The following is a 26,781-nucleotide window of genomic DNA, read 5'->3' as shown; positions in this document are numbered from 1 at the left end:
TGATTTTAAAAAAATAAATGTATGTTTATTAAAAAACCTAACCAAGAACAAACCCTGGGACACTAGAAATCAACGTTTCTTCTGAAAGCCAGCAACAACCGCCAGTGCAGGCACACCTGAGAAATTACAGGTGCCTCAATCCAAACATCAGGTTTCAAATATTCTTCTTTCCAAATGGTGAAATTCTTCTCAAGTGGTTCAAAACTAGCATTCAAAGAGTTGCTGGTGTGTGTGGGCCCTGATTATTAGCATAGATAGCTTTTACAGCTAGACATCTGGCTGGTCTGTGTCCATTACCACAAACTCCAGGAACCCCCACAGCCTCAGAAAAGTTACATATCTTCGACACTCCACTTGTAGGCAAGTTCCTCCACCGCCTTCTTGCTGGCAAGCCGGGCAAAGCGCTTCTGTTCAAATCCATTGGATCTGCAATCAAGAGATATTAATCAGCCAGAATCCTGAACTGGACACTTATTTTGGGGGGAAAAAAAAAGAAAGAAAAGAGTTCACAATTAACGAATAAGGGAGAAAATAAGGCATGAAAAATATTTAAGGTACATGCAATAGAATCAAAAGGACAAAACATAAAGTTCATCCTGTTTTAGTCCTTGTTCAGACTCTTCCCAGTCTTTTATCAACTGTTCCAAACATTTACCACTCTCTAAAGGCCCAACTCACTCTCAGGTGATATCTACATCTTATACTTTATCCATTCATTACATAAACATTTAGTGAATTCTTTACATACTAGGCACTGTGTCATGAAAATGAGTATAGCACAGCACTTGTCCTGATGAACTCTGAGCTCCAGCACTGGGGCAGCAGCTTGATAGGGACCAGGGACACATGGGGAGGAACTAAATTGTCCAGCATTAGGGCAAGAGCTGGAGGGGCAGCATTCTGCCAGAGAGAGGTGCTGTCAGAGGCCATTACTCCTTTGATGAACCCTCCCCCCACAGAGCCAGCAGGCAGGTGCCATATCTGAGATTCCATCAACCTGGTTCACACTATTTGCACCTGGTGATTCCCGGAGGGCCTGCCCCACCCAACTGTCAGGTCCATCCAAGCTATTTCTAGTGGCTGTTACATACAAATGGAAAAGATTTTCCTAAAATCTGTAAAAGGAGCAGCATCTAGCCTCAGTGTGCCCCATACCTATGGCCAAGTTGCCCCAGGCCTGGCACTAGCAGCAGCCAGCCTTGGTTCACAGTTTGGCCTCACCTGGGCACCTCCAAGCCCAGCACAAATAGCTGCCATCTGCAGATTGCTCTGTGGCTCAGGCTGGGTGGCCCCAGGCAGAACACAGGCAGTAGCTAACCTTGGCCTGCACCTTCCAGGAGCCTCAGACCACATCAAAACATCACTACCCAACCACTTCCACAATCAACACATACAAGTTTGACTGAGCAGACACGAGAGCCACACTGAAGTAAGTTCTTTTCTGTGGAGTGGGCCCATGGCACAGCTGATCCTCCACAATGGTCGGAGGTCAGTGGTCAGTGGTCAGTGGTTGCAGCCAGTCCTTGCAGCTGATCAGCCTGCAGGTAAATCCCTCTCATTGATGTGTCAATAGCAATCAATGCTCAACTACAAGAAGAGGGTGTACACAGCCCACACAGGGGGCACACCCTGAGTGCCCTGCTTGGGTGATTGGAGAGGTTGTGCCACTGGACCCTACAGAACTACTACTACACAAGGCCACTCTACCAAGCCTGGGAGACGTAGAAGCTATACTCAATACATAGAAACAAACACAGGGAGGCTGCCAAAATGAAGCAACAAAGAAAAATGTCCCAAATGAAAGATCAGAATAAACCTCCAGAAAAAAAAAACAAACTAAACAAAATGGAGGCAAGCAATCTACTAGATACAGAGTTCAAAACACTGGTTATAAGAATGCTCAATGAACTTAGTGAGAACCTCAACAGCATAAAAAGGACCAGTCAGAAATGAAGGATACACTAACTGAAATAAAGAATAATTTACAGAGAATCAACAGTAGAACAGATGAAACCGAGAATCAAATCAGCAATTTGGAATATAAGGAAGCAAAAAACACCTAATCAGAACAGCTAAAATAAAAGAATTTTTAAAAAATGAGGTTAGTGTAAGGAGCCTCTGGAACAACTTCAAGCATACCAACATTCACATCATGAGGGTGCTGGAAGGAGAAAAGAGAGAGCAGGAAATTGAAAACCTATTTGAAAAAATAATGATAGAAAACTTACCCAACTTGGTGAATGAAACAGACATACAAATCAGGAAGCACAGAGTCCCAAACAAGATAAACCCAAAGAGGCCTCCACCAAGACACATCTTAATTAAAATGCAAAAGGTTAAAAACAAAGAGAGAATCTTTTGTGGTTTTTTAAAAATATATATTTCTATTGATTTTAAAGAGAGAGGGAAGGAGAAATCAATTGCTTGCCTCTGGCACACCCCAAACCCACAACCTGGGTATGTGCCTGAATCGGGAATTAAACCAGCAACCCCTCAGTACATGGGACGATGCTCAACTAACTGAGCCACACTGGCCAGGGCCAAAGAAATAATCTTAAAAGCAGCAAGAGAAAAGCAGTTACTTACCACAAGGGAGCTCCCATAAGACTGTCAGTTGATTTCTCAACAGAAACTTTGCAGACCAGATGGAATTGGCAAGAAATGTTCAAAGTGATGAAAAGCAAGGACCTACAACCAAGATTACTCTACCCAGCAAAGCTATCATTTATTTTATTTGTTTGTTTGTTTTGTTAATCCTCACCGGAGGATATTTTTCCATTGATTTTTAGAGATAGTTGAAGGGGAGACAGAGAAAGAGAAACATCAATGGGAGAAAGACACATTGATTGGTTACCTCCTGCACACACCCCAACCAGGGCCAGGGATCAAGCTTGCAACCAAGGTATGTATCCTTGACTGAAACCAAACCTAGGACCCTTCAGTCCCCAGGCTGATGCTCTACCCACTGAGCCGAATTGGCTAGGGCCAAAGCTATCATTTAGAATCGAAGGACAGATAAAGAACTTCCACACAATAAACAGCTAAAGGAGTTCATCAACACCAAACTAATATTATATGAAATGTTAAAGGGCCTTTTTGCAGAAGAGGGAGAGGAAGAAGAAAAGGAAGGAAGAGGAGGAATGGAAAGATAAAAAATATGAGCAATAAAATGGCAAGAAATACATATCTATCAACAGCTGAATCTAAAAAACAACATCAATGAACAAATGGACCAGAAACAGATTCATTGATGGAGAACATTTTGATAGTTGCCAGATGGGAGGGGAATTGGGGAAGGGGTGAAAAAGATGAAGGAATTAAGAAGTACAAATTGGTTGTTACAGAACGGTCATGGGGATGTAAAGTACAGATAGGGAATATAGGCAATAATATCCTCATTACTATGAATGGAGTCAGATGGGTGTGAGATTTACTGGAATGATCACTTACTAAGTTATGTAATGGCTTATCCCTGGGGTATACACCTGAAAGTAATATAATAATGTATGTCAACTGTAATTGAAAAAAAATATTTAAAAATGGGGGGGGGAATAAATTAATAAAAGAATAATAATAAAAGAAAATGACCAAACATGCAAAGAAACAGAAAATGCGATCAAACTCAAGAAGAAGCTATTATTAGAAACCAATCCTGATGTGACCTAAATTTGCAATTAGCAGACAGGACTTTAAAGCATATTTTTAAATATTCTCAAGAAAGACAAAAATGTTTCTTAATGAGTGCACAGATGGGAAATCTCAGCAGAAAAATATAAACTTTCAAATGGAAATCCTAGAGTTGAAATACAATGAACTAGCTTAAATAAAAAATTCATTGTATGGGCCTGGAGATGGCAGATCAAGGAGTCAATGAACTTGAAAACAGATAATAGAAATTGTCCCAACTTAAGAACAGATAATAGAAATTGTCCCAACTTAAGAACAGAGAAAAATGATAGAAAAATAAACAAGACTTCAGAGATCTGTGGGAGAATATCAAGTGGTAGAATAATAGTGTAATTGGAGAAGGGTGGTTCAAAAACAAAAAAAAAAACAATTGAAGGAAAAATAGCCAAATACTTCCCAAGTGTTAAAAATATAAACTCATAGGTCCAGAAAGCACAACCCAAAGCAGAATAAACACAAAGAAAACCACACCCAGGTACATCATAGTCAAACTGCTAAAAACAAAAGACAAGAAAATCTTGAAAGCTGCCAGAAAAAAAATACATTACTGTGTGTGTGTGTGTGTGTGTGTGTGTGTTGGGGCGGCGACAATATAAGAAATGAGGACTGAGTGTTGACTTCTAATCTGAAACAGTGGAGACCAGAAAATGATGAAACATCTTTAAAGGCTGGCAAAACTGTCAGAACTCTGGTACTGTCAACCAGAGTTCCAGGTATGAGACTGCAACCTCAGAAGTTCGCAGGTGGAATGTGAAATTGGCCTCTGTATACAGAAGACAAGAGACCAAAGAAAGAGGCAGACCACTCCATATTAGAGTTTTAATAAGCAAGGGGACTTACATATAAGGCTGGTCTTGGGCACCTGCCTGCCAGAATCTTAAAAGTTTATATAGAAACTTTAACTTTCAGTCACATATTCAGTCCAGATGGTCTCAACACCTTATTCTCTCTAGACCACATCTTTGAATTGGCTGCTAGTCTGGGAAGAATAAGTGTGACATAAATTCCAAGGACAGGGGAGGGAATAAGGAGCCTCTGATCGTCCAGATAGAGCTTGTGGGTCAACAGGCAGTCATGTCAGTGAAACAATCTTCAGAAATGAAGGCAAGAAAAAGGTCTCTAAATTTCCTTATTTTGATAATGTACTACGGTTATATAAGATTATCATTGAGGCAAGTTGGGGAAGGAATACACTGTAACACACTGTAATATTTTTTCAAGTTCTTGTGAGTCAACAATTATTTCTTAAGTAACATTTTAAAAATATACTGGTGAAACAGACATTTTCACATCAACAAAAACTGAGAAAATGTGGTGCCACTGAACCTGCACTGAGGAATGTTAAAAGCAGTTCTTTAGGAAAGAAGGAAGAGCACCAGAAATGGTAAATATGTGAGTACATATTAACAACTACGCATTTTTTTCTTTTGTTTTCTTAGTATCTTTAAAAAATATAACTGTAACCCTGGCTGGTGTGGCTGTTGGTTGAGCGTCCTCCCATGCACCAAGAGGTCACCAGTTTGATTTCTGGTCAGGGCACATGCTTGGGCTGTGGGCTTGAACCCCAGTAGGGGGCATGCAGGAGGTAGTTGATGATGTTTCTCTTTCATCAATGTTTTTCTCTCTCTCCCTTCCTTTCTCACTAAAATCAACAAAAACATACCATCTATAAATATAAAAGGCTAAGCGACCTTCCGACCACCTGGTAGCTATGACACACACTGACCACCAGGGGGCAGACGCTCAACACAAGAGGAGGGAGTCCGATTCCAGAGTACATCACCCGAGAACCACCCTCTCGCAATCCAGGACCCCTCGGGAGAATGTCGGAGAGCCGGTTTCGGCCGGATCCCTGTAGGCCAGGCCAACGACCCCCACCTGCCAGAGGGACCCTGCTCACTCCATAGATACCCTTTGAGCCACGGCGCCACCCAGGTGCAGCTAGCCGGAGAGGGACCGCGGGAGGTTGGCTCCAGGGCGTGTCCAGCCTGTTCACCCAGTCCCACCCCAACAGCCACCTTCTAATTTATTTCCTTTCAATGTGCACCAGAGCACTAGTATATATATATATATACACTAGAGGCCCAGTGCACAACATTCGTGCACGGGTAGGGTCCCTAGGCCTGGCCAGCAATCAGGGCCGATCTGCGGGGAGACCAGCAGGGCAATCGGGGGGGGCCCCCGCTGGCACCCACCTTGGCTGGCACCCTGGTGCTGCCCTCTGGCTGGCCCTGCCCCCCTTGCTGGTTGGGGCCTGAAGGTTGGGGGAAGTTCCTGCGTTGAGCATCCCCCCCTAGTGGTCAGTGTGCGTCATAGCGGCCGGTCATTCCACTGTTTGGTCGATTTGCATATTAGGGTTTTATTATACAGGATATATATATATAAAACTGCAAAGTAGAGGAGAAACCAAGATGGCGGCATAGGTAAACACCGGAAATTGCTGCCTCACACAACCACTTCAAAAATACAACTAAAAGACAAAATGGACATCATCCAGAACCACAGGAAGGCTGCCATCGCCGCCAAGGCACCAGGAACATGAATGGAGCTATCTTGGACAACCCAGACTAGTGGATCTTGCAGTTAAATAGCACCTAATGACCGGAGTCAACACCACAAGGAACTGAAGAACCACCCATAAGTCTCACCTGCTTAAATTCCTGGACCAAAACATTATGGAATATGAAAACTGTTGCTTTTCATCACTAAAATTTGGAGCAGTTTGTTACACAACAATAGGTATCATAAGAAATGCTCATCTTGAATTTGCTTTGATTCTTTTAGTATAATTAATTGTCTTTATTGGAAAGAATATATGTGCAAATCCTAAAACTAATAATTTTTTTTTTTGCAACAGACAAGAATGACCAGGTAGAAGGGTAGGAACCAACAGAAGAAATATTCAAAAGTGAAATTAGGAAAAGACCTAAGCATTAAGAACAAGAGATAATTCTGCATGCGGGGAGACCAAGATGGCGGCATAGGTAAACACCGCAGACTGCTGCCGCAAACAACCACTTCAAAAATACAACTAAAAGACGGAACGGACATCACCCAGAACCACAGGAAGGCTGGCTGAGGAGAGACTCTTCAACTAGAAGGAAAAATAACAGCACACCGAGGCTCAGAGGAGGCGCAGTGTGGAAAATACTCAGGTGCGGAGGTGCGCGCGCAAAGCGGGCTGGTGGCTGAGAGCGCGGTTGTCGTTTTCGGTCAGGGGGGAGTCTCAGACTCTGAGCTCCAGATACGGGCGAATCGCTGGGGACTCGGACTCAAACGGGAGAAGCGGGAGTGTCTGGCATCAGTTGGAAGGCAGCTTTCCCTCCGAGGTTTGCAGCGGTTCCTGGGGTTCTGAGAAGCAGAGCCTCTGGGAACGGGACTGAGAGGGGCCATAACCGCTCCCTCCGCCCGCCCTGTTGAGCCCGCCCCGCCCAAGCCCTGCGCAGAGCCATTTGCCGGATCGCCTCAGGCAAAGGCTAGATTAGCACCTCCCCAGAGGACAGAAGTTTTCCGCGGCAGACACAGCTGATTCACACAGCCAGTCGGCCTGGTGGTCAAATCCCTCTAGTATTAACTACAACAATCAAGGCTCAACTAGAACAAGACTGCGCACAAAGACCACTAGGGGGTGCACCAAGAAAGCATAAAAAATGCGGAGACAAAAAAACATGACAGAAATGGAGGATATAGAGCTAAAAAACGCAATTTTGAGGGCTTGCAATAAACTTTTGGAGAGCTTCACGAAAACTAATGAGACCCTCGATGCTATGATAAAGAAACTAGAAATTAAGCATACACGCTCTGAAATAAAGAATATTACACCCAATAGCAGACCAGAGGAGCGCAAGAATCAAGTCAAAGATTTGAAATGCGAAGAAGCAAAAAACACCCAACCGGAAAAGCAAAATGAAAAAAGAATCCGAAAATACGAAGATAGTGTAAGGAGCCTCTGGGACAGCTTCAAGCGTACCAACATCCGAATTATAGGGGTGCCAGAAGAAGAGAGAGAGCAAGATATTGAAAACCTATTTGAAGAAATAATGACAGAAAACTTCCCCTACCTGGTGAAAGAAATAGACTTACAGGTCCAGGAAGTGCAGAGAACCCCAAACAAAAGGAATCCAAAGAGGACCACACCAAGACACATCATAATTAAAATGCCAAGAGCAAAAGACAAAGAGAGAATCTTAAAAGCAGCAAGAGAAAAAAAGTCAGTTACCTATAAGGGAGTACCCATACGACTGTCAGCTGATTTCTCAACAGAAACTTTGCAGGCCAGAAGGGAGTGGCAAGAAATATTCAAAGTGATGAATAGCAAGAACCTACAACCAAGATTACTTTATCCAGCAAAGCTATCATTCAGAATTGAAGGTCAGATAAAGAGCTTCACAGATAAGGAAAAGCTAAAGGAGTTCATCACCACCAAACCAGTATTATATGAAATGCTGAAAGGTATCCTTTAAGAAGAGGAAGAAGAAGAAAAAGGTAAAGATACAAATTATGAACAACAAATACACATCCATCAACAAGTGAATCTAAAAATCAAGTGAATAAATAATCTGATGAACAGAATAAACTGGTGAATATAATAGAATCAGGGTCATAGAAAGGGAGTGGAATGACTATTCTCAGGGGGGAAAGGGGTGTGGGGGGTGTGGGAAGAGACTGGACAAAAATTGTACACCCATGGATGAGAACAGTGGGTGACGGGGGTAAGGGCAGAGGGTGGGGTGGGAACCGGGTGGAGGGGAGCTATGAGGGGAAAAAAGAGGAACAAATGTAATAATCTGAACAATAAAGAATTAATTTTAAAAAAACTGCAAAGTAAAAATTGTAACATTGTATTATGAGACATATCATTTTTTATGTAATATGTATGACAATATTAGCAAAAAGAACAGAAGGTAAGTGGAACTACAGTGTTGTAAGGCTCTTATATTTTATGTGAAATAGTACAATTATAACTCTCAGTAAGCTATAATAAGTTAAAGATACATGTTGTGATCCTTAGAGCAAACACTAAAGAAAATTTCACAGAGGTATAACTAAAAATATAATAGAGCAATTAAAATGGAATACTAACTTACACACCTAAATTCCAAAACACTGACAATACCAAATGCTGGCAAGGATATGGAGCAATAGGAATCCTTATTCTCTGCTGTAATGTAAAACAATACAGCCACTTTAGAAGACATTTGACAGTTTCTTATAAAATTAAATATAGTTTCACCATACAACCCAGCAATTGCTGGATATTTACGCAAGTAAACTGAAAACTATGTACACATAAAAGCTACACACAAATGTTTATGGCAACTTTATTCACAATCACTAAAAACTAGGAGTAATCAAGATATCTGTAATACATCCATACAATGGAGTATTACTCAGTGGTAAGAAGGACTAAAGTACTGGTCCATGCAAGAACATTAATAAATCTTAAATGCATTTTGCAAGAAGTCAGACCCAAAAGGCTATATATTGTATGATTTCATTCATGTGACATCTGGAAAAGGCAAAGCTATAGGGACAGAAAAGAGAACAGTAATTACAAGGGACTGGTAGAGGGGCTACAATTAACTAAAAGGGGACTTTTAGTGGAAATTTTAGGGTGATGGAACTGTTCTATATAGTACTAGGGCAGTGGATGAATGAGTGCATTTGTCAAACCTCAAAGAGCTGTACACCATGCTAAAGAGAAAACATCAATATAAGTAAACTATGAAAGGGAAAAACCACCCAGGAGACTCCAGGACAGACTGCAGGCTATGACAGTGAGTCTAACTATATTACTATGTATGACATAACAGCCCTGGAGGGAGGGGGAACAGGGAGCTGACCCTTTATGTTGAAAATTGTATTTTGATTAAACTATAAGGGTAATAACCAAAGAAATGCTACTCTCCAGTTGGTAAATTTGTTTCTCATTTCTGAATTTTAAAATTCTGAAACTGTTTTACACGTATATTGGGATGAACAAAATGGGTGGTAGATGGTGAATGACAGATTTCTAAATTTCTAAAGGGAAGTGATAGATAAGAAGGAAAAGTACTCTGTATCAGAGTCAGTTACATCAGTATGAACTCATATTTGTAAATCTGTATATATAAATACATGTTCATATACACAGATACATACAGATGGAAACAGCAAAATAGAGATATGTGTGTATATGTAAATTACTATACATGCATTTCCTAGCTCTGTCTGCTAAGAGGGACTGGAAGCAATGACACCCAGTAACAGCAAGCACTTCTAGCAGTCAGATCTTGGTCTCTATATACCACTCTCCACAAAAAGCAGCCAGGGCTCCTTGGAGAAATGGCTGATTCTAATGTTGGGCAGGGAAAATAGACATAAGATGAGCCTGGAGCATCCTGTAGTATCAAGAACAGGAGACTCAGAAATAAAATGGGGGCATGTGAAAGAGACACCTGAACAAATTCCCAATGGCTAAAGAATGGAACAATATAAGTAATAAAATAAATAACATACTACTGGATTACAATCCAGAGTATAAAATATACATGAGTCCATACTGATAAAAATAAATGGTTGAATAAATGGGGAGATGAAATGAACCTTCCTTACAGAAAAAGTCCAAATACTATAGGCAGATATCCTCCCACTGGTCCCCTTTTGAATGTAAGCTGAACTCAGTAATTCACTTCCAGAGAACAGAGTACAGAAGCGGGGAAATAGTGACTTTAAAGTGGAGAAGCCTGGCAAACACTCCCTTGCTCATGTGATTGAGGTTAACATCACTTACTGATGTCATGTGGCCACCATGCACCCACTAAAATGAAGTGATACAAAGGGCACTCCACCACTGTGGCATTCTTTCCAAAACCCCTAACCTCAGTCTAACTATGAGAAAAACATCAGACAAACCCAATTTGAGGGACATTTTCCAAAATACCTGACCATAACCCCAAATTATGAAGGTTACAAAAAGCAAAGACAGAAACTGCCACAGATCAGAGGAGACTAAAGAGACATGACAACTAAATGTAATGTGGTCTCCTGAACTGGATCCTTGGACAGAAAAAGGACATTAATGGGAAAACTGGTGAAAACCAAATAAAACCTGGTACATTAGTAACAACATACCAATACTGGTTTCTTAGTTTTGATAAATGTGCCATGATAATGTAATGAATGGTAATGAAACTGAATGAGAAATGTATGGGAATTCTTTATAATATCTTTGCAAATATTCTATAAATCTAAAATTATTCCATAACAAAAGTTTATTTTTAAAACACACAAAAGATTTTCAAAACACTGCAACAAACAATTGTAGAATACACATAACCTTCAGGCACAAATGGACTTTTCACCAAGGTAAACCACATACTGGGCCATAAAATATGTCTTAACAAATTTCAAAAGACCAAAATATTACAGAGTACATTCTCTGACCTCAGTGGAATTAAATCAGAAATCAGTAACAGTGAGATATCTAGAAAAGTCTAAATATTTGAAATTAAACAATGTCCTCCTCAGTAACTCACAAATCAAAGAATGAACCAAAAGGGAAATTATAAATTATTTTGAACAAAACCCAACATACATTCCTGAAAGAAAAAATAAAATAAACCCTCAGCAAACTAGGAATAGAAAGGAACTTTCTTAATAAAGGGAATCTATAAAAAAAGCTATCGCTTAAGACATATTTAATGGTAAAAAACTGAATGTTTTCCTTCTAAGATTAGGAGCAATGCAATGTTTTTCTTCTAAGATTAGGAACAAGGTCTTACTACTTTTATTCTATTTCTTCACTGGAAGTTCTAGTTAGTGCAATAAGGCAAGAAAGAGAAACAAAAGGCATCTGGATTGGAAAGGAAGATGTCAAACTGTCTCTATTCACACAGGACATGATCCTCTAAGCACAAAATCTGATGGAATCTACAAAATAAGGTATTATGTACCCTAGCCAGGTAGGTCAGTTGGTTAGAGCATCATCCTGATATGCCAAGGTTCCGAGTTCAATGCCCGGTCAGGGCACATCCAAGAAGCAACCAATGAATGCAAAACTAAGTGGAGCAACAAAGAATTTTGAAACACTTGTATCTGTCACCATGAACTCTTTTGCTTTCTGTTATTTAAAGATTTTGTGATGAGATCAGAGATGTTAAAAATACACGGTTATTTGATATTATATAATGAAATATGTCAATGTTGGGAAGATCTGAAAAACTCAGCAAAGAAATCTTTTCACATGTATAGTGCATGATGGTATAAAATCACGCAGGGGTAAAAGATCCATCCCAAAGTAGGACAAAAAACCCAATAGATTTTAATGTAACAGTATAAAAAGTTTTTTTATATAGTTTTAGATTCCATATTATAAATAACCTTTAATAAACTGGAGACTTTTTCTGCAGTATCAAAATATATAATACAGCAAACCCTTGATTTTTGGGACCTCAATTTAATGGACTTCATCTTTAATGGACAAAACTTTCCAGTCCATATGTCATATGTGAAAATTAACACCCTGTTAATTTTAAAATGCTTTTAACCAAGACTTGCTTATAATTAAATTAATAGGTTAATGTTTTTGGTATAAATTCACTGTCATTTTTAACAAATTTTAGCAAATAGGCCAGGTTGGAAAAAAACACTGTAGTAATTTTGCTGACATAAGTAAATATTACATATCTACAACTACAGTCTACATATTTAAATCCAAGCGTCACCGCTCTTAAACAATGTTCGGGGATTCGCATGTGATCACACCGCATCAAGCAACGTTATTGGTTCTGTTGTCACGTGACGTGACTTTCTGCAGCAGTTTTAACCAGTGACATGCGCTCAGCCATGCCCCAGCCGTGTACATTTGTTTACGCAAGGTGGCTGGACCGATATACTAGACCTATTCAGTATAAATTTAAAATTACAGTAATATATATATAAACTTTTCTGTGAAAATTAAACTTTTCATACATAATTTTAATTACACAAATGTGTCTACGTAAGTAAAAACAGGTAAACTAATTTGTCAATTTTTAAATATACACATTCATAAAACCTACTTTATTATATAATGGACTTGCAGCTTTTTTTAAAAAATATATTATATTGATTTTTTTACAAAGACGAAGGGAGGGGAATAAAGAGTTAGAAACATCGATGAGAGAGAAGCATTAATCAGCCGCCTCCCGCACACCTCCCACTGGGGATGTGCCCAAAACCAAGGTACATGCCCTTGACCGGAATCTGTTTGCAGGCCAACACTCTATCCACTGAGCCAAACCAGCTAGGGCTGGCTTTATTATTTTTAATGAACCAAAAAATGCTTTTTAAACTTCTCAGTTTAATTTCTAATGTGGTAAATATTAGAAATATTAATAAGTATAACCAACACAAATAAAAGTTTTTTGGGAGTCCTCAATAATTTTTAAGTGTGGAGGGGTCTAAGATCGAAAAGTTTGAGAATCATTGTATTAGATGCTAGAAAAATGTCTTTTAGTAGGCAAAAGGAGACAGGATCCAGCATATAAGTAGAGGGGCTAACTCTGGATAGGAGCACAAATAGTTCATCCATGGTAACGGACAGGAAGTTAGAGCATGGGGGTACAGATGCAGGCAGGTGAATAGATAAGGTGGTAGGGCCCTGGTCAGTGTGGCTATGTGGTTAGAGCGCTGGCCCGTGCACCAAAACGTCTCCGGTTCGATTCCCAGTGAATGGCATGTACCTGGGTTGCAGGTTAGATCCTCAGCCCCAGTGTGTGTAGGAGCCAACCAACAGATGTGTCTCCTCACATCAATGTCTATCTCTCTCTCTCAGCCCTACTTGGGTTGCTAAGTGGTTAGAGCATCAGCCTGCAGACTGAAGAGTCGTGGATTCGATTCTGGTTAAGAGCACGTACCTCAGTTGCAGGCTCAATCCCCGGCCCCAGCAGGGGCATGTGCAAGAGGGAACCTATCGATGTGTCTCTCTCACATCGATGTTTCTCTCTCTTTGTCTCTCCGCCTCCCTTCCACTCTTTCTAAAAAAAAAAAAATTTGATGAAAAAAATATCCTCAGGTGAGGATTAACATAAAAAATAAAGATAAGGTGGTAGGGGTCAGTGACGTATTACAAGTAACTCACTCCTAAGACAGTGAAGAGACGGTTCAAGGGCTATATTTTAGATACAGCATACAGAAGGCTCCAGACTACCACCCTTCACTCACCCCCTAAACTTTAGAAAATATCATTAAAAGTGACAATGTCAAAAACAAAGGACCATCTGAGTTGTTTGGCCAGAGCTTCTTAAGCTTGGAAAAGGGAAAAAGGAGGAAGAGTGTTCTAAGCATGGCAATGGGATTTGAGGACCTTGGAAACAGAAGCAAGCAAACTTCAAATTATTAACCTAGTCATTAGAGACAGAACGAGGCAGAGTGTAGAGTGACATACAGTTAGGGAAGGTTAGGATCAGATGGAAGAAAAAAACAAAAATGTAGGAAATATTCAGGTTTACCTGTCCACTCCATCCCAACGATACCCAGGCCAGATATTGAATCTGTTGGGAGGAGGTGCTGGGCCACTGTAGCGAGGTCTCACTAATGAGAGGAGAGAGAGAAAAACAAGTCAATTACTTATACTATTCAATCCAGAGCTAGAAGGCAGTGGGGCTGGGGCTGGGGCTGGGGGGATTTTATACAGAAATCTCTATTAAGTGGAACCTAACTCCCAAACACAAGGAATCTAGATTGTATGGGAAAGCCTTCTTTGCACATAGCCATCTATCACCACCCTAATGTCTCTCTCTCTCTCTCTCTCTCTCACATAAGTCACCTGCACCGCTGATGATTCCCAGAAGGCTCACCTTTCTTATCCTTGTTCTCTTTGGCCTTATTCTTCTTGATAAATTTGGCCATGGGGTCCCCCTCCCTTTCTTGTTCTCTCAGCATCCGATCCAGATCTTCATCATCAATATAGCGGGCCAGAGGCTTCTGCATTTCCTTTATTGCATCCTCCACATTTTGTTGCTGCTGCCGGCTCTGGACAAGCCTGGCAAAAAGAACCAAGATTGTTTGTAATACTGTTTAACACTTCTACTCTTACACTGACATGGACACACTGCTGCATTTGGAGAACCTCCTTTTTCTATAAGCCTAGGCCAAATATTGAAAAGGGTAAAATTCCTAGAATACCAAGTAGAAGTGCAGGATATATCACTGAAAGGATATATATATATTCTGAACACAATGAATTTCCCATTCTTGAAAACAGCTTTTATTAATAAAAAAAAAAAAGTTTAAAATAGATTTTGAGAGAGAAACATCAACATGAAAGTGAAACATTGGCCGAACCGGTTTGGCTCAGTGGATAGAGCGTCGGCCTGCGGACTCAAGGGTCCCAGGTTCGATTCCGGTCAAGGGCATGTACCTTGGTTGCGGGCACATCCCCACTGGGGGGCGTGCAGGAGGCAGCAGATCGATGTTTCCCTCTCATCGATGTTTCTAACTCTCTATCCCTCTCCCTTTCTCTCTGTAAAAAATCAATAAAATATATTAAAAAAAAAAAAAGAAAGTGAAACATTGATCCATTGATCGGCGGCCTCCTGCACACCCCCAATTGGGGATCAAGCCTGCAACCCAATGCATCCTGACTGAGAATCAAACCTTTCCGTGCACAAGATGATACCCAACCAAATGAGCCACCCCAGTCAGGACCTGGAAACAGCTTGAAGGCAAAACATAAACTAGCTAGTCAGAAGAGGACTCTGAGAAATAACTCCCTGCAGTCACTGTAGTCTTGTTTTACCTTTCAGTGGTTCCCTTACCCTTTTCCCCACTGGGCATACAGCTCATCTCTCTTTGAGTCCTTCTCTGCTCTTCGCCTTTGCTCTAAACGTTCCAGTTTCAAATTCCTCTTACGACCAGACTTATCTCGAAATACGGTTTCAGCATATTGGAATTCAGCTGCAAAGGAAAATTATGCTTTTAAAGATAAACATCAGGTATTAAAATCAGAAATAATATTTTAATAGCTGACACCAAACACGGGATTCTAATGCTAAATAAGAACTTCTGCAGCCAGACTACAAGTACCTACTGCTGATGATCCTGAAAACTATTATTTTTTTCAAGAAGGAAAAGTACCATTTGGACCCACTGAGAAGTTAAAATAATGCGTAAAAGCAGAAATGAAACTTGATAGCACTTAAAAGTTTAAAACATCAGGTACAATAAGCTACATTTAAAAAAGAAAAGCTACATGAGCCTCAATTGGTCTTTGCACTTTTGTAATTTTACCTTCAAACGCTATGGTTTCTTGGTCCCGTTCCTGGAGTTCCTGCTGCTCTCGCTGTATGTCAGTTAACACCAACCCAGTTTTAGCCCCAGAATACATGTGTGCAGCCTATGCAATGGAAAGGGAGCGTCCAACATTAATGAGATGATGCAGCTGCAGGCTCTATGAGTACACACAGTTATGTGCATTTTGTCTGAAGATCAGCAATAACCAAATCAAAAACGCTAATTTTATATCTTATTCTCAGCCACAGGATTCACAAAATAGAAAAAAAATATAATTGAGTTTCATGGAAAACCAATAGTACTATCAAATTTAAGAGTAAACAAAAATACAAACCAAGAAGATATTAAAGGGAAGGCAAAGCATCTGTATTTCTGATTTTTCAGCATATATAAACTTTACACATGAGGACTCACTCTCAGGCCACCTGACCAGAAACCTGTATCAAGCTCTAAGGCCTCCAATAGAGACTCACACTAACAAATAATCCCATTTAAAATGCAAATTCAAACCTAAGATCCTTAAATCGTGGATATATTTCAGGATAATGAAAAAAACTGACCAAATCAAAACCTTTTACTAAACTCCACCTTGTATCAAGATAACAAATCAATCCACAAATGGAACATGCAGTATATCCTGATATCCTTAAGCCATGTGCTAAATTTGATCAATATTAAATTACATATGGATTAAACAGATACATAAAATATCAAGAAGTCCAGCTGAAACATAGCCCTCACTTTGTGACCCAAAACAGAAGAACCTCACTTCCTGGGTGAGGGACAGGCCAGTCCATCCTGCCAGGACCACATGAGCTACCAAGGAGACCTACCTAAAAAGTCTGTGCCGGAGGAAGATGTGCACACCACTGGCTCTAGCATTCTGTCTCTTAACCAGCTCACTGGAATAAGATTCCTTTACTCATACTTGTGTTCTTTACAACAGTTACTCAGGGCTCATGGATTTTTTTTCCCCCTCACTCGGGCCTCATAATAGATTTCAAATAAAACAAAACACTGACTTTCCAGGTGATATGAAGTAGTTTTATATTTTAAGTGCCTCTCTTTAAGCTCTGAATACAGGAACCTGCACTCCAATTTATTGTAATAAATTGTTTACTTTGTCCCAGGTACTGTGCTAAAAGTTTTACTTACACTAACTCATTTAATTTTCACAATAATCTTATGAAGTATATACTATTATCCACATTTTACCAATGAAGAAGCTGAGGTAATTATGTACCTTGCTCAAATTTCACAGATACAACGTGGAAAAGATAGGATTTGAATACGTGACATTTGACACAAAGTTTGTGCTAACTCCACTCTGTAAACTACACTTCTGTTTATTACTAAGAAAAGAGGAAGTCTTTCTAAACCTATTAAAATGAGATTTATGGAATTCAGATGACATAAAGGCAGGCGCTACTTAGGAACTCTGGAATCTGCAAGTTCACCTGGGCTGTATTATAGGCTGTCCTGCCTTCAGAGAGAAGGAAAGAGCTGGAGCAGTCCTCTGAACTAGATTTACTGCACAACCAAGACCTGCCTCCCCCTCCACTGGCTCGGATCTCTGGGCCTTAGATAGAGCTAGAAGACAGGAATCACTCTAAGACAGCGGTCGCCAACCTTTCGGACTTCACGGACCACCAGTGGTCCACGGACCATCAGTTGGCAACCGCTGCTCTAAGAGAAGATACGGCTCCTGAAAATTCCTACCTTCTTTCCCAGAGGCTGAGTCCTTCGAGGTGGAGACAGGTCAGAATCAGAGGATTTGGCCCTCTGTTTCCTCCTTGGTGGAGAGAGGTCAGAATCAGAGCTGTGGCGCCCAGGTCTATTTCGTGGAGGTGACAGATCTGAATCAGAACCCTGGGGCCTTGAACTTGGTTTCTTCCGCGGAGGAGAAAGGTCTGAATCAGAGGCTTTCCGACTGTCACCTGGGTAGGAGGAAGAGCCCAACGTGTGACTCTGACGTCTTCGAGGTGACGAACTCGTATGAAATTTTCTACGGCTGGGTGAAGAGCCTAGAAATTGAAGAATAAAGTCTTTAATCCAGTGTCAAAATCTTAAAAAGAACTTACCCAGTTACTGTTCGACATTCATTTAGTCCTCATGCATCACTAACCTAAACACAAGATCAGATGACACAGGGGAAGAGCAAAGTCAGGGACAGTTTTCAAAACCAAGAGGCAGGATGTGGAGTTCTGTTCCCAAGTTACCAGCGACTGTGATTGTGTGTGAGATCTCAACATATTCCTCTACGTCATATTTAACCACACTCAGAATGGGCAAAATAACATGCACGCAGATCTCAGTGATGTGTTAAGTTAAAACTAACTAGAATATATTCCGAAGTTCTCAGACTAAAGAATAAAAATGTATTTTAATTTAAAAATTAAAACAGTAACTGGGGACCATTTTGGGTAAAAATTTTTACCACACAGGCCTGAATTATAAACATAAGCATCACAAATTACCTCCCAAAAAAAGCAATCGGCAATATGTATCAATGATCTTTAAAACACACACCCTGGAAAATCAATTTCTACTTAGCTCCTAGGAAACAAATCTAGAAGTACTTAATTTCCAGGAAATCTATCTAGAAGCAGAGAAGGAAATCATCCAGAATGGGAATAGTTTATGTACACAGATGTTCATTACAGAACTAGAGGCCCAGCGCACAAATTTGTGCACCAGTGGGGTCCCTTGGCCTGGCCTGTGGGATCGGGCCAAAACCAGCTCTCCGACATCCCCCGAGGGGTCCCGGATTGCAAGAGGGAACAGGCCAGGCCGAGGGACCCCACCGGTGCACGATCGGGGCTGGGGAGGGATGCGGAAGGTTGGCCAGCCAGGGAGGGACCGCGGGAAGGCTCCAAGGCGTGTCCAGCCATCTCACTCAGTCCTGATCGGCCGGACCCCAGCAGCAAGCTAACCTACCGGTTGAAGCAACTGCCCCCTGGTGGTCAGTGCACATCATAGCAAGCAGTTGAGTGGCCTTAGCATATCATTAGCATATTACACTTCGATTGGTTGAATGGCCAACCAGACACTTAGCATATTAGGCTTTTATCATATGGGATTATGAAAGCAAAATTTAGAAATAACCTAAAATATGCAGTATTAGGGAAATGGTTAACTAAATTTATGTAATACAATAAAAATTACATTAACAAAGAAATGTTCTTATGACATGGGGAAGTTAATGATAAGTGAAAAAACCAGGCAAGATAATGCATGCAACACATAGATAGTGCACAGAGAGGGCTGACCTACATCAAAAATGAATAGAGAGTCCTGGCCAGGTAGCTCAGTTGATTGAGCATTGTGCCATGCACCAAAGGGTTACCCAATGTTTGTTTCTTTCTCTCTCTCTCTCTCTCTCTCCCCCAATGTTTCTCTCTCTCTCAAAATCAACAAAAAAATCTTTTTAAAAAATGAATAGAGAAAAGACTAAAAAGAACATTGGCTACAACACTAGTGATTGTCTCTGAATAAGAGAAGTCCTCATGATTTTTTTCTGCTTCTTTATGTATTTCTAGACATTCTGATGTTTCTACAACAAACATATAGCACTTTTATGTCCGGTGAGGACAACAAAAGGATATATAAAAACTTCTTCCCTTCTACTGTAAATATTTAACTCTTCAGCCCAACCTCTTACTATTTCCCTATAGTTTTTTTTTTAAATATATTTTATTGATTTTTTACAGAGAGGAAGGGAGAGAGATAGAGAGTTAGAAACATCGATGAGAGAGAAACATCGATCAGCTGCCTCCTGCACATCGCCTACTAGGGATGTGCCCGCAACCAAGGTACATGCCCTTGACCGGAATCGAACCTGGGACCTTTCAGTCTGCAGGCCAACTCTCTATCCAAACCGGTTTCGGCCCTATAGTTTTTAAAACTTCTCCTAAGAAACTTCATTCTCATTTCTAAAGACATAAATACCTAACAAGTAAAAGATTCAAAATGAAGTGCCTAGGGAACAAGTCCCTCTCGTGGACAATCAATGCTCACCTTTAGAATCATGCTGTTTATTTCCATAATGAAATTTTGCTTGCCTTTTTCGTGGTGGAGAGAGGTCCGAGTCACATTCATACTTGCTGTTCTTCGGGACTGAGGGATGAGAGGGTCCTGGCCCCTTCCGATGTGGAGAAGTTTTGCTAGAGGCTCTTTCTGGGACTTTACTGCTTTTGGTTCTATGCAGTGAATGAGGAACATTAGGAGGCGAATCAGGGGAGTCATGACGGGCCCTCCTGAGCTTTGATGTGTCCAAGGATTCAAGAGTCCTTCTAGGTTGAGAGGTGTCAGGGGAGCTGTTACGGGCCTTTCTCTGAGGAGAAATATCTGAGGAACTGTGATGGGCCCTCCTAGGAGGAGATGGATCTGGTGTGTCGTGACGGGCCCTTCTAGGAGATACACCTGAAGGACGATAATGCTTCCTGAGCAGAGAGGGATCCGGTGAATCATGATGGGCTCTCCTAGGCGGAGAAGGGTCCGGGGAGTCATGGCGGACTCTCCTAGGTGGAGAAGGATCCGGGGAGTCAGGAGATACACCTGAAGGACGATAATGCTTCCTGAGCAGAGAGGGATCCGGTGAATCATGGCGGACCCTCCTAGGTGGAGAAGGGTCCGGGGAGTCATGGCGGACCCTCCTAGGCGGAGAAGGGTCCGGGGAGTCATGGCGGACCCTCCTAGGTGGAGAAGGATCCGGGGAGTCATGGCGGACTCTCCTAGGCGGAGAAGGGTCTGGGGAGTCATGGCGGGAATGCCTGTGTGAAGGTAGATCCTCACTGTGGCCTAAACACAAAGAGCAAAGAGTCAGATTCCCACAAATGCTGTGTTCACCACCAGTACCCAGAGTTTCAAAAGATGCCCCAGCAGCACACACCTCAAAACTACTCAGAAAGCCCTAAACTACTCTGTACAGCTCCTTTGCTTAGGGGCCCAGCACCCATGAACATCTTAAAAATAATCTCTTTTATTTGCCTAACAAGACACAATTTGCAAAGCATTTTAAATACATTTTTCATCTTATACCTTGTAAGGCAAGTGAGGCAGGCATCTTGTTTACAGTCATGAAAATAGAAGCTCCAAGGTGCTGAATGGCTTCTTACCTCAGATTACAACTCCAAGATGAAGAGACAGACTAGAACCCCAGTCTTCTATCTCCCAACCCAATGCTCTTCCCAAAACCTTATTTGTGTAGAGTTCCCAGACAGAGGCTCCTACTGAAATTTAGCCTAGAAAAGTTAGCCTAGAAGAGTGAGTTTTTACTTACTCTTCTTTCAAAAGGCATGTTCACTAAACCTGTGCCACATAAAAATGAGTGCTGTCAACTAACCCATGCTACTGCGCTCCTTATTGGGGGGGAGAGATCACCAGCAAAAAATAATCAGCATTACTGATCACTTACTACATGCCAACGTAGATTACCTCATTTAATTCTCAAACCCTAGGAGATAAAGATTACCCCCATTTTATAGATAAGAAAGTTGATACTCAAAAAGATTAAATAATTTGCCAAAGTCATACTGCTAGTAAGTGGTGGAGTGAATATCCAAATCCAGCTCTGTCTGACTCCAGAGTCCACATGCAATCTTTAAAATATGCAGATGAACATTCTAAGAACAGAGGCTAAGGTAGCAGAAGCAGGAAATGAGGTCATGGGTCATATTTTTCAGGATCAGTGACAAACTAAAACAATGCGCCCCTCTAAAAAAAATAAAAGAAAAAGGCTTCCCCTTTAGATTTATCTATTGTTGGAACTCACCTCCCAGAAGCTTCCATTTGGCACTGGAACGAAAGGTTTCCATCTGCTTTACCTCTTCTGGCCGCTCATCCACAAACTCAGCCACCTGTGGCAATGAGGACACTACATTGAGGACATCCACAGGATCCAGCCAAGGAGCACTGTTGTGTAAGAACCTGAAGTTATAACCATTCCCATTCCTAATACACATCGCACACACAGACCCAAAACAGCCATGAAGATCCATGCAGTGGTCCTCAGTTATGTGTGCTCCATAAATACCTGATTGCCACCGGATGGTTTAATTCTAGATCTTTCTCCGACTAATCAATTTCCCTCCAAAAGTTAATTTCATTCATTACAAACTTTTTTACCAACTTGCCACAGACACGACTGCCACCTGTAAGATAAAAGCTAAATTCCTTTGCCTGCTTTATTTTTATTATATTGCATGCAGAGTGAAAACAGGCAGGCTCCTCGTCGTGCCTATCACTCACTCATAAGGGCTCCGGGTGCCTCTGAAACCTTCCTTGTATTAGGTAGTTACAACGGCAGGCACTCTTGAAGCCAACAAAAAGAAGTCATTAAGATGCACACAGAATCACAGAATCTTTAAGAGAGAGAGAACCACATTTCACTTCATTCAAACTGCCAAACAAATGTGGAATATTCTCTAGAGTATCCTTGATAAATGATTATTAACCCATTCCTCCCTGTCAGAGAATCAATTCACTAACATGAAACTCACTATGTTATTTAGTAGTCTACTATATTTTGAGGTTGTGCTAGAAAGTTCTTAGTTTTATCAGACTGGTATCGACCTTCCTCTAACTTCTTCCCATTGGCCCTAGTTCTGACCTCTGAAAACTGATCCTCTCTCTTGCTACATGACAGACTTTCAAAGATGCCTGGCATCATAAATTCTCGTTACAGAATAGTAACTATGTGTAAAGCACTGTTTTGCATTTTACTATCTCAATCAATCCTCACAATAGCCCTGCAAAGAAAGGGTCCACAATACTAAAGAGCAAACTATTACTTAGCAAAGTTAAATAACTTTCTCAATATCACAAGCTAGCAAGAGGCAGAACTGGAATTCAAACCCAGGTCGTAATTCCTCTCTACTTCTCTTCTCCAAAGACCCTACCAACATTCCTCATATAACCTAGTTTTGAGACCTCTCACTAGGCATTAAAAGCACAGGCTTTCAAGCAAGATGAACAGAGATCTAAATCCCCAGGTCTGCCAGTTGGTATTTGTGTAACCTCTGGCAAGTTATTTTCTCTAAGCCTCAATTTCCTCATTTGTAAAAGCAGGTTTCAAAGGATTGCTCTGAGGACTCAATGAGATGGGTCATGTAAGCATAGCAGTGCTTGTACATGGTAAATGCTCAGTAAATTATACCTATTATTTTTGTGCTGCCACTGCTATTGTGGTTGTCCTAGTTATTTTGCCATTATTTCTGGTGGTGGTGATGATCGTGCAGTAATAAAAATGAATTCAATAACCAAGATCTGGTTTAACCAGAATAGAGAGCAGTGGGGCTAAAGCCTTCCTTGTTTTCGTTTTGGGGCCATCACAGGACAAAAGACAATATTATAAAGAAAAATTAATAGAGGATCACATAAAATTTACATTTTTTACATGTCAAAACTATTATAAATGAAAAGGAAAAAGATAAAACATACCTATGACATGTAAAACAGGTAATATATTCTTATATAAATATCAAATAAGTAAAAAAAAATTAAAATCCCAATTTTCTAAAAAATGGACAAAATACCAAGAATTTCATAAAACAGAAATTCCCAACAAACATAAGGAAAACTATTCATTTCACTATTTTTCAAAGAAACTAGATACCACTGTTTACCTGCCAAACTGGTATAGGTTTGCCAATTTGTTGCTGTTGTAATGTTTAAGTACTGATGAAGAAATGCAAACACTGGCATTCTCATACACTGCTACTGGGAGTGTGAATTGGTACCACCTTTTGGAAAGCAATATGAGACTATAGTTCAAAAGGGCTGTAATTTCACTTAATGGGAATAAAGAAATAAGGGATTATTTGTGAACAAGATGTTTATCAAAGCATTATGATATTTTAAGAAAGGAAACAACCCATATGTCCAGTAATAGAACATTTAAAAACAATATATATACTGAACTACTATGCAACCATTAAAAATCACATTCTCAAAGAATATTTGAAAGTCTTACTAAAGTATTCACAATATATTATTAAGTGAAAGAGTAGGCTCAAAACCATGTGTACAGTATGATCCCAATTATATTTGAAAAAAATAAAAAGAAGTATGTATAATCTATGAATTAAAGAGATATCCATCCAAATGTTAGAAGTTGTTACCTGTGGATAGTCACAGTATAAGTGATTTTTATACTCTTTTTAAAACTTTCACGTTTCTTAAAATTCCCAAATATTCTATAGTCCCATATTGCTTTCCAAATATTCTATAATAAGTATATTTGGCTTTTATAACATAAAAAAATAAAAACACATGTGTGAACATTAATTATATTTAAGTGGTTGATTCTAACATTCTGGTTCCTTTTGATCACTGTTTCCCTTTTAATTACTACAAATCATCTTTTAAGTAATCTATTGTAGAATATGCTGGGGATTAACATTAAATATACTCATCTGGAATTCATCTTTATAACTTTACCACAATTCAGCCTATCAACAACTCTCCTTTTCACCTGTTTCTCAGTTATTCTCAGCATAGATTCCATGGCTATACCAATGCTAGGTTATTTGCCTATGCTTTTGTCCACCTGGTTCTTATCTTCAAAATTTATATCAGATATTTACATCCTTCATGGAATTTCCCAATGGAATAAAAAGTGGCCTGCTTCCCCTGTGCTCTAATAGCACTTGGTATGTATGTGAAATATAGCTCCAACATTTATCATATTACTGAAATTATTTGAAAGTCCCATTTTAGAGTATGACTGCTAGAGTACAGACACTATGTTCTATTAATCCACATATCTCCAGTACTTACACAAAAGCATACAAATTTTAAAGTTTAGTTGAATCATGAATGAAAGAAATAAAGAGAAAGTTCCTACTATTGAACCTGAGCATTGTTTTTAAGGTCCATCCCAACACATTGAACCTGGCTAGTTCTATCATAGCTCTATCACTGATGCTGAGGAGTCCTGCCTCTCTCTGGGATTAGTTCCCATTTTTAGTTTGATGGGCCCTTCCATAAAAAAGAAGATAGTACTTCTTTGGAAGTATTATCTGCCTAACTTTCCCTCTTACAAACCTGCCCTGCACTGGGAGTTGAGGTTGAAAGGCTTGAATTTCAAAGTCCTTACAGCCTCAAAAGATACATACCACAGGCAAGTCTCCATCATCTTCCTCTTCCTCCTTTTCGGGTTTAGTGGTGGAGATAGACGTCCAGCTCACATCATCATCCACAATCCGCATTCTAAATGGGGGGAGGGGGGGGATAAAAAAGGAGAAACGTTCTTGGGTAACAGCCTATGCACACTATCTATTGGTTTCGGGATAAAGCTCAAAATCCTACAAGATCCTGCAAGGTCTACCACATCAGTTTTCACACACTCAGTCCCTTCTCTCTGCCTAACCTACTGTTCTCATTCTTTACTGGGAAACTCCTACTCATTCTTAAGAACCTAATATATAACTTCCTTGAGAATACCTTCCTAACTACTCTCCCATCTAAGAACCCGTTACACGTTCTTGAAGTACTTTCATTGTACTTATCACAAAGGAAATACATCAATTAGTTGCAAAATTAGTTGTCTAAAGCCTGTATCCCATTAGACTACAAGCTCCATCAGGATAGGGACTAAGGCTTTCTCATTCAGACTGGCATCCTCGACACCCTGCAGCAACTGGCATAAGAAGTATTCAGTAAATACTCATCACACAGATACACTAGGACTGACTGCAAATAACGACGACTGCCATGGGTGAACAGTTATTCCCTGAACAGCCAAGATCACTTTGTACATCTCTAACCACAACCACCACCATTTAATACAAGTGATATCATTCGGTATTACTCTCATTTCAAAGATAAGGAAACGAAGGCTGAGAGGCCCGAAGCCACACAGCCTGAAAAGTGGCACAGCGAGGACTCACTCTCCGATCAGTGTCGCTGCAGAGCTCAAGCTGTTTTCACTACAAGGTACTGTTTCCCAAGAATCCACTCAAGTCAGAGCGCAGGAAGGAAGAGGCAAGAGTAAGGGGAAAGCCAAACCAGGCAAGACAATGGATCCGTGCTATGGACTTAGTAGACGGTACAAGATATATTCGTTTCCTAGGGCAGACTGGGTGGCCTAAAACAACAGGAATATATCCCCTCAGTTCTGGAGGCCGAGTCTGAAATCGCATGGTATCTGCAAGGCAAAGCCCGCTGGGCTCCAGGGGGGACCCTTTCCCTGCCTCTTCCAACGTCCGCGGCCCAGGCACCTTGGCTCGGGCACAGTCTAAGCTCAGCCTCCACCTTCACATGGTCCTTTTCCCTCTAGGCCTGTCTCTGTGTCCAAGCTTCTCTCTTTTTTTTAATAATATATTTTTATTGATTTCAGAGAGGAAGAGGGAGAGAGAAAGAAACATCAATGATGAGAGAGAATCACTGATCGGCTGCACCGGGGATGGAGGCATCCCGGCCTGTGCCCTGACCGGGAATCCCACCGTGACCTCCTGGCTCACAGGTCACGCTCCACCACGGAGCCACGGCCGCCAAACCTCTCTCTTCCTAAAGGGACACCAGTTATATTGGATCTGGCGCCCATCCTGACCCACGAAGGCTTCATTACTTACTTCACGGTAGCAACGTAAAGCTTACGAATTCATATGCGTCTAAAACGCCCCACAGCGCCCGGCAGGTGGCAAGAGCGGGAAGTGGGGACAGGGCGGCCCCGCAGGCAGGGTCTGAACACCAAGCACAGGCTCTGGCCCAGCTCGCCCGTCTCTCGGGGCACAGGGCGCATTCTCTACCGGAGACGACGGGAGGCTACAGAGGCGGGGAAAGGGATGCAGGCCACAGTCTGGCTTGAACACAAGACCCGGGGCGCGATCAGTGATT

At 40.9% G+C, this 26,781-nt stretch overlaps 1 protein-coding gene across 1 annotated transcript; it reads right to left on the bottom strand.

The window, feature by feature from the left end:
* Positions 1-25,151, bottom strand: BUD13 (BUD13 homolog). Its single transcript, XM_014539395.1, has 10 exons — positions 25,059-25,151; positions 21,716-21,800; positions 20,494-20,742; positions 19,960-20,358; positions 17,662-17,966; positions 15,940-16,045; positions 15,468-15,606; positions 14,508-14,692; positions 14,160-14,241; positions 1-426 (listed from the first exon to the last, which is right to left on the bottom strand). The coding sequence occupies exons 1-10, from the start codon at positions 25,149-25,151 to the stop codon at positions 333-335; spliced, it is 1,737 nt and encodes a 578-aa protein (XP_014394881.1). The 3' UTR covers positions 1-332.
* Positions 25,152-26,781: the final 1,630 nt, after the last annotated feature.

The sequence above is a fragment of the Myotis brandtii genome, unplaced genomic scaffold (assembly GCF_000412655.1).
Source record: "Myotis brandtii unplaced genomic scaffold, ASM41265v1 scaffold105, whole genome shotgun sequence".
NCBI classification, from domain to species: Eukaryota; Metazoa; Chordata; class Mammalia; order Chiroptera; family Vespertilionidae; genus Myotis; species Myotis brandtii.
This window is presented reverse-complemented; position numbering and strand designations above follow the sequence as displayed.

Coding starts and splice junctions, on each gene's coding strand:
- BUD13 (XM_014539395.1), bottom strand. CDS start 25,151: ATGCGGATTGTGGATGATGATGTGAGCTGGACGTCTATCTCCACCACT. Junction 21,801..25,058: donor ATGATGGAGACTTGCCTGTG/GTATGTATCTTT, acceptor TCATTGCCACAG/GTGGCTGAGTTTGTGGATGA. Junction 14,242..14,507: donor AGAGAACAAGGATAAGAAAG/GTGAGCCTTCTG, acceptor TCCTCTCATTAG/TGAGACCTCGCTACAGTGGC.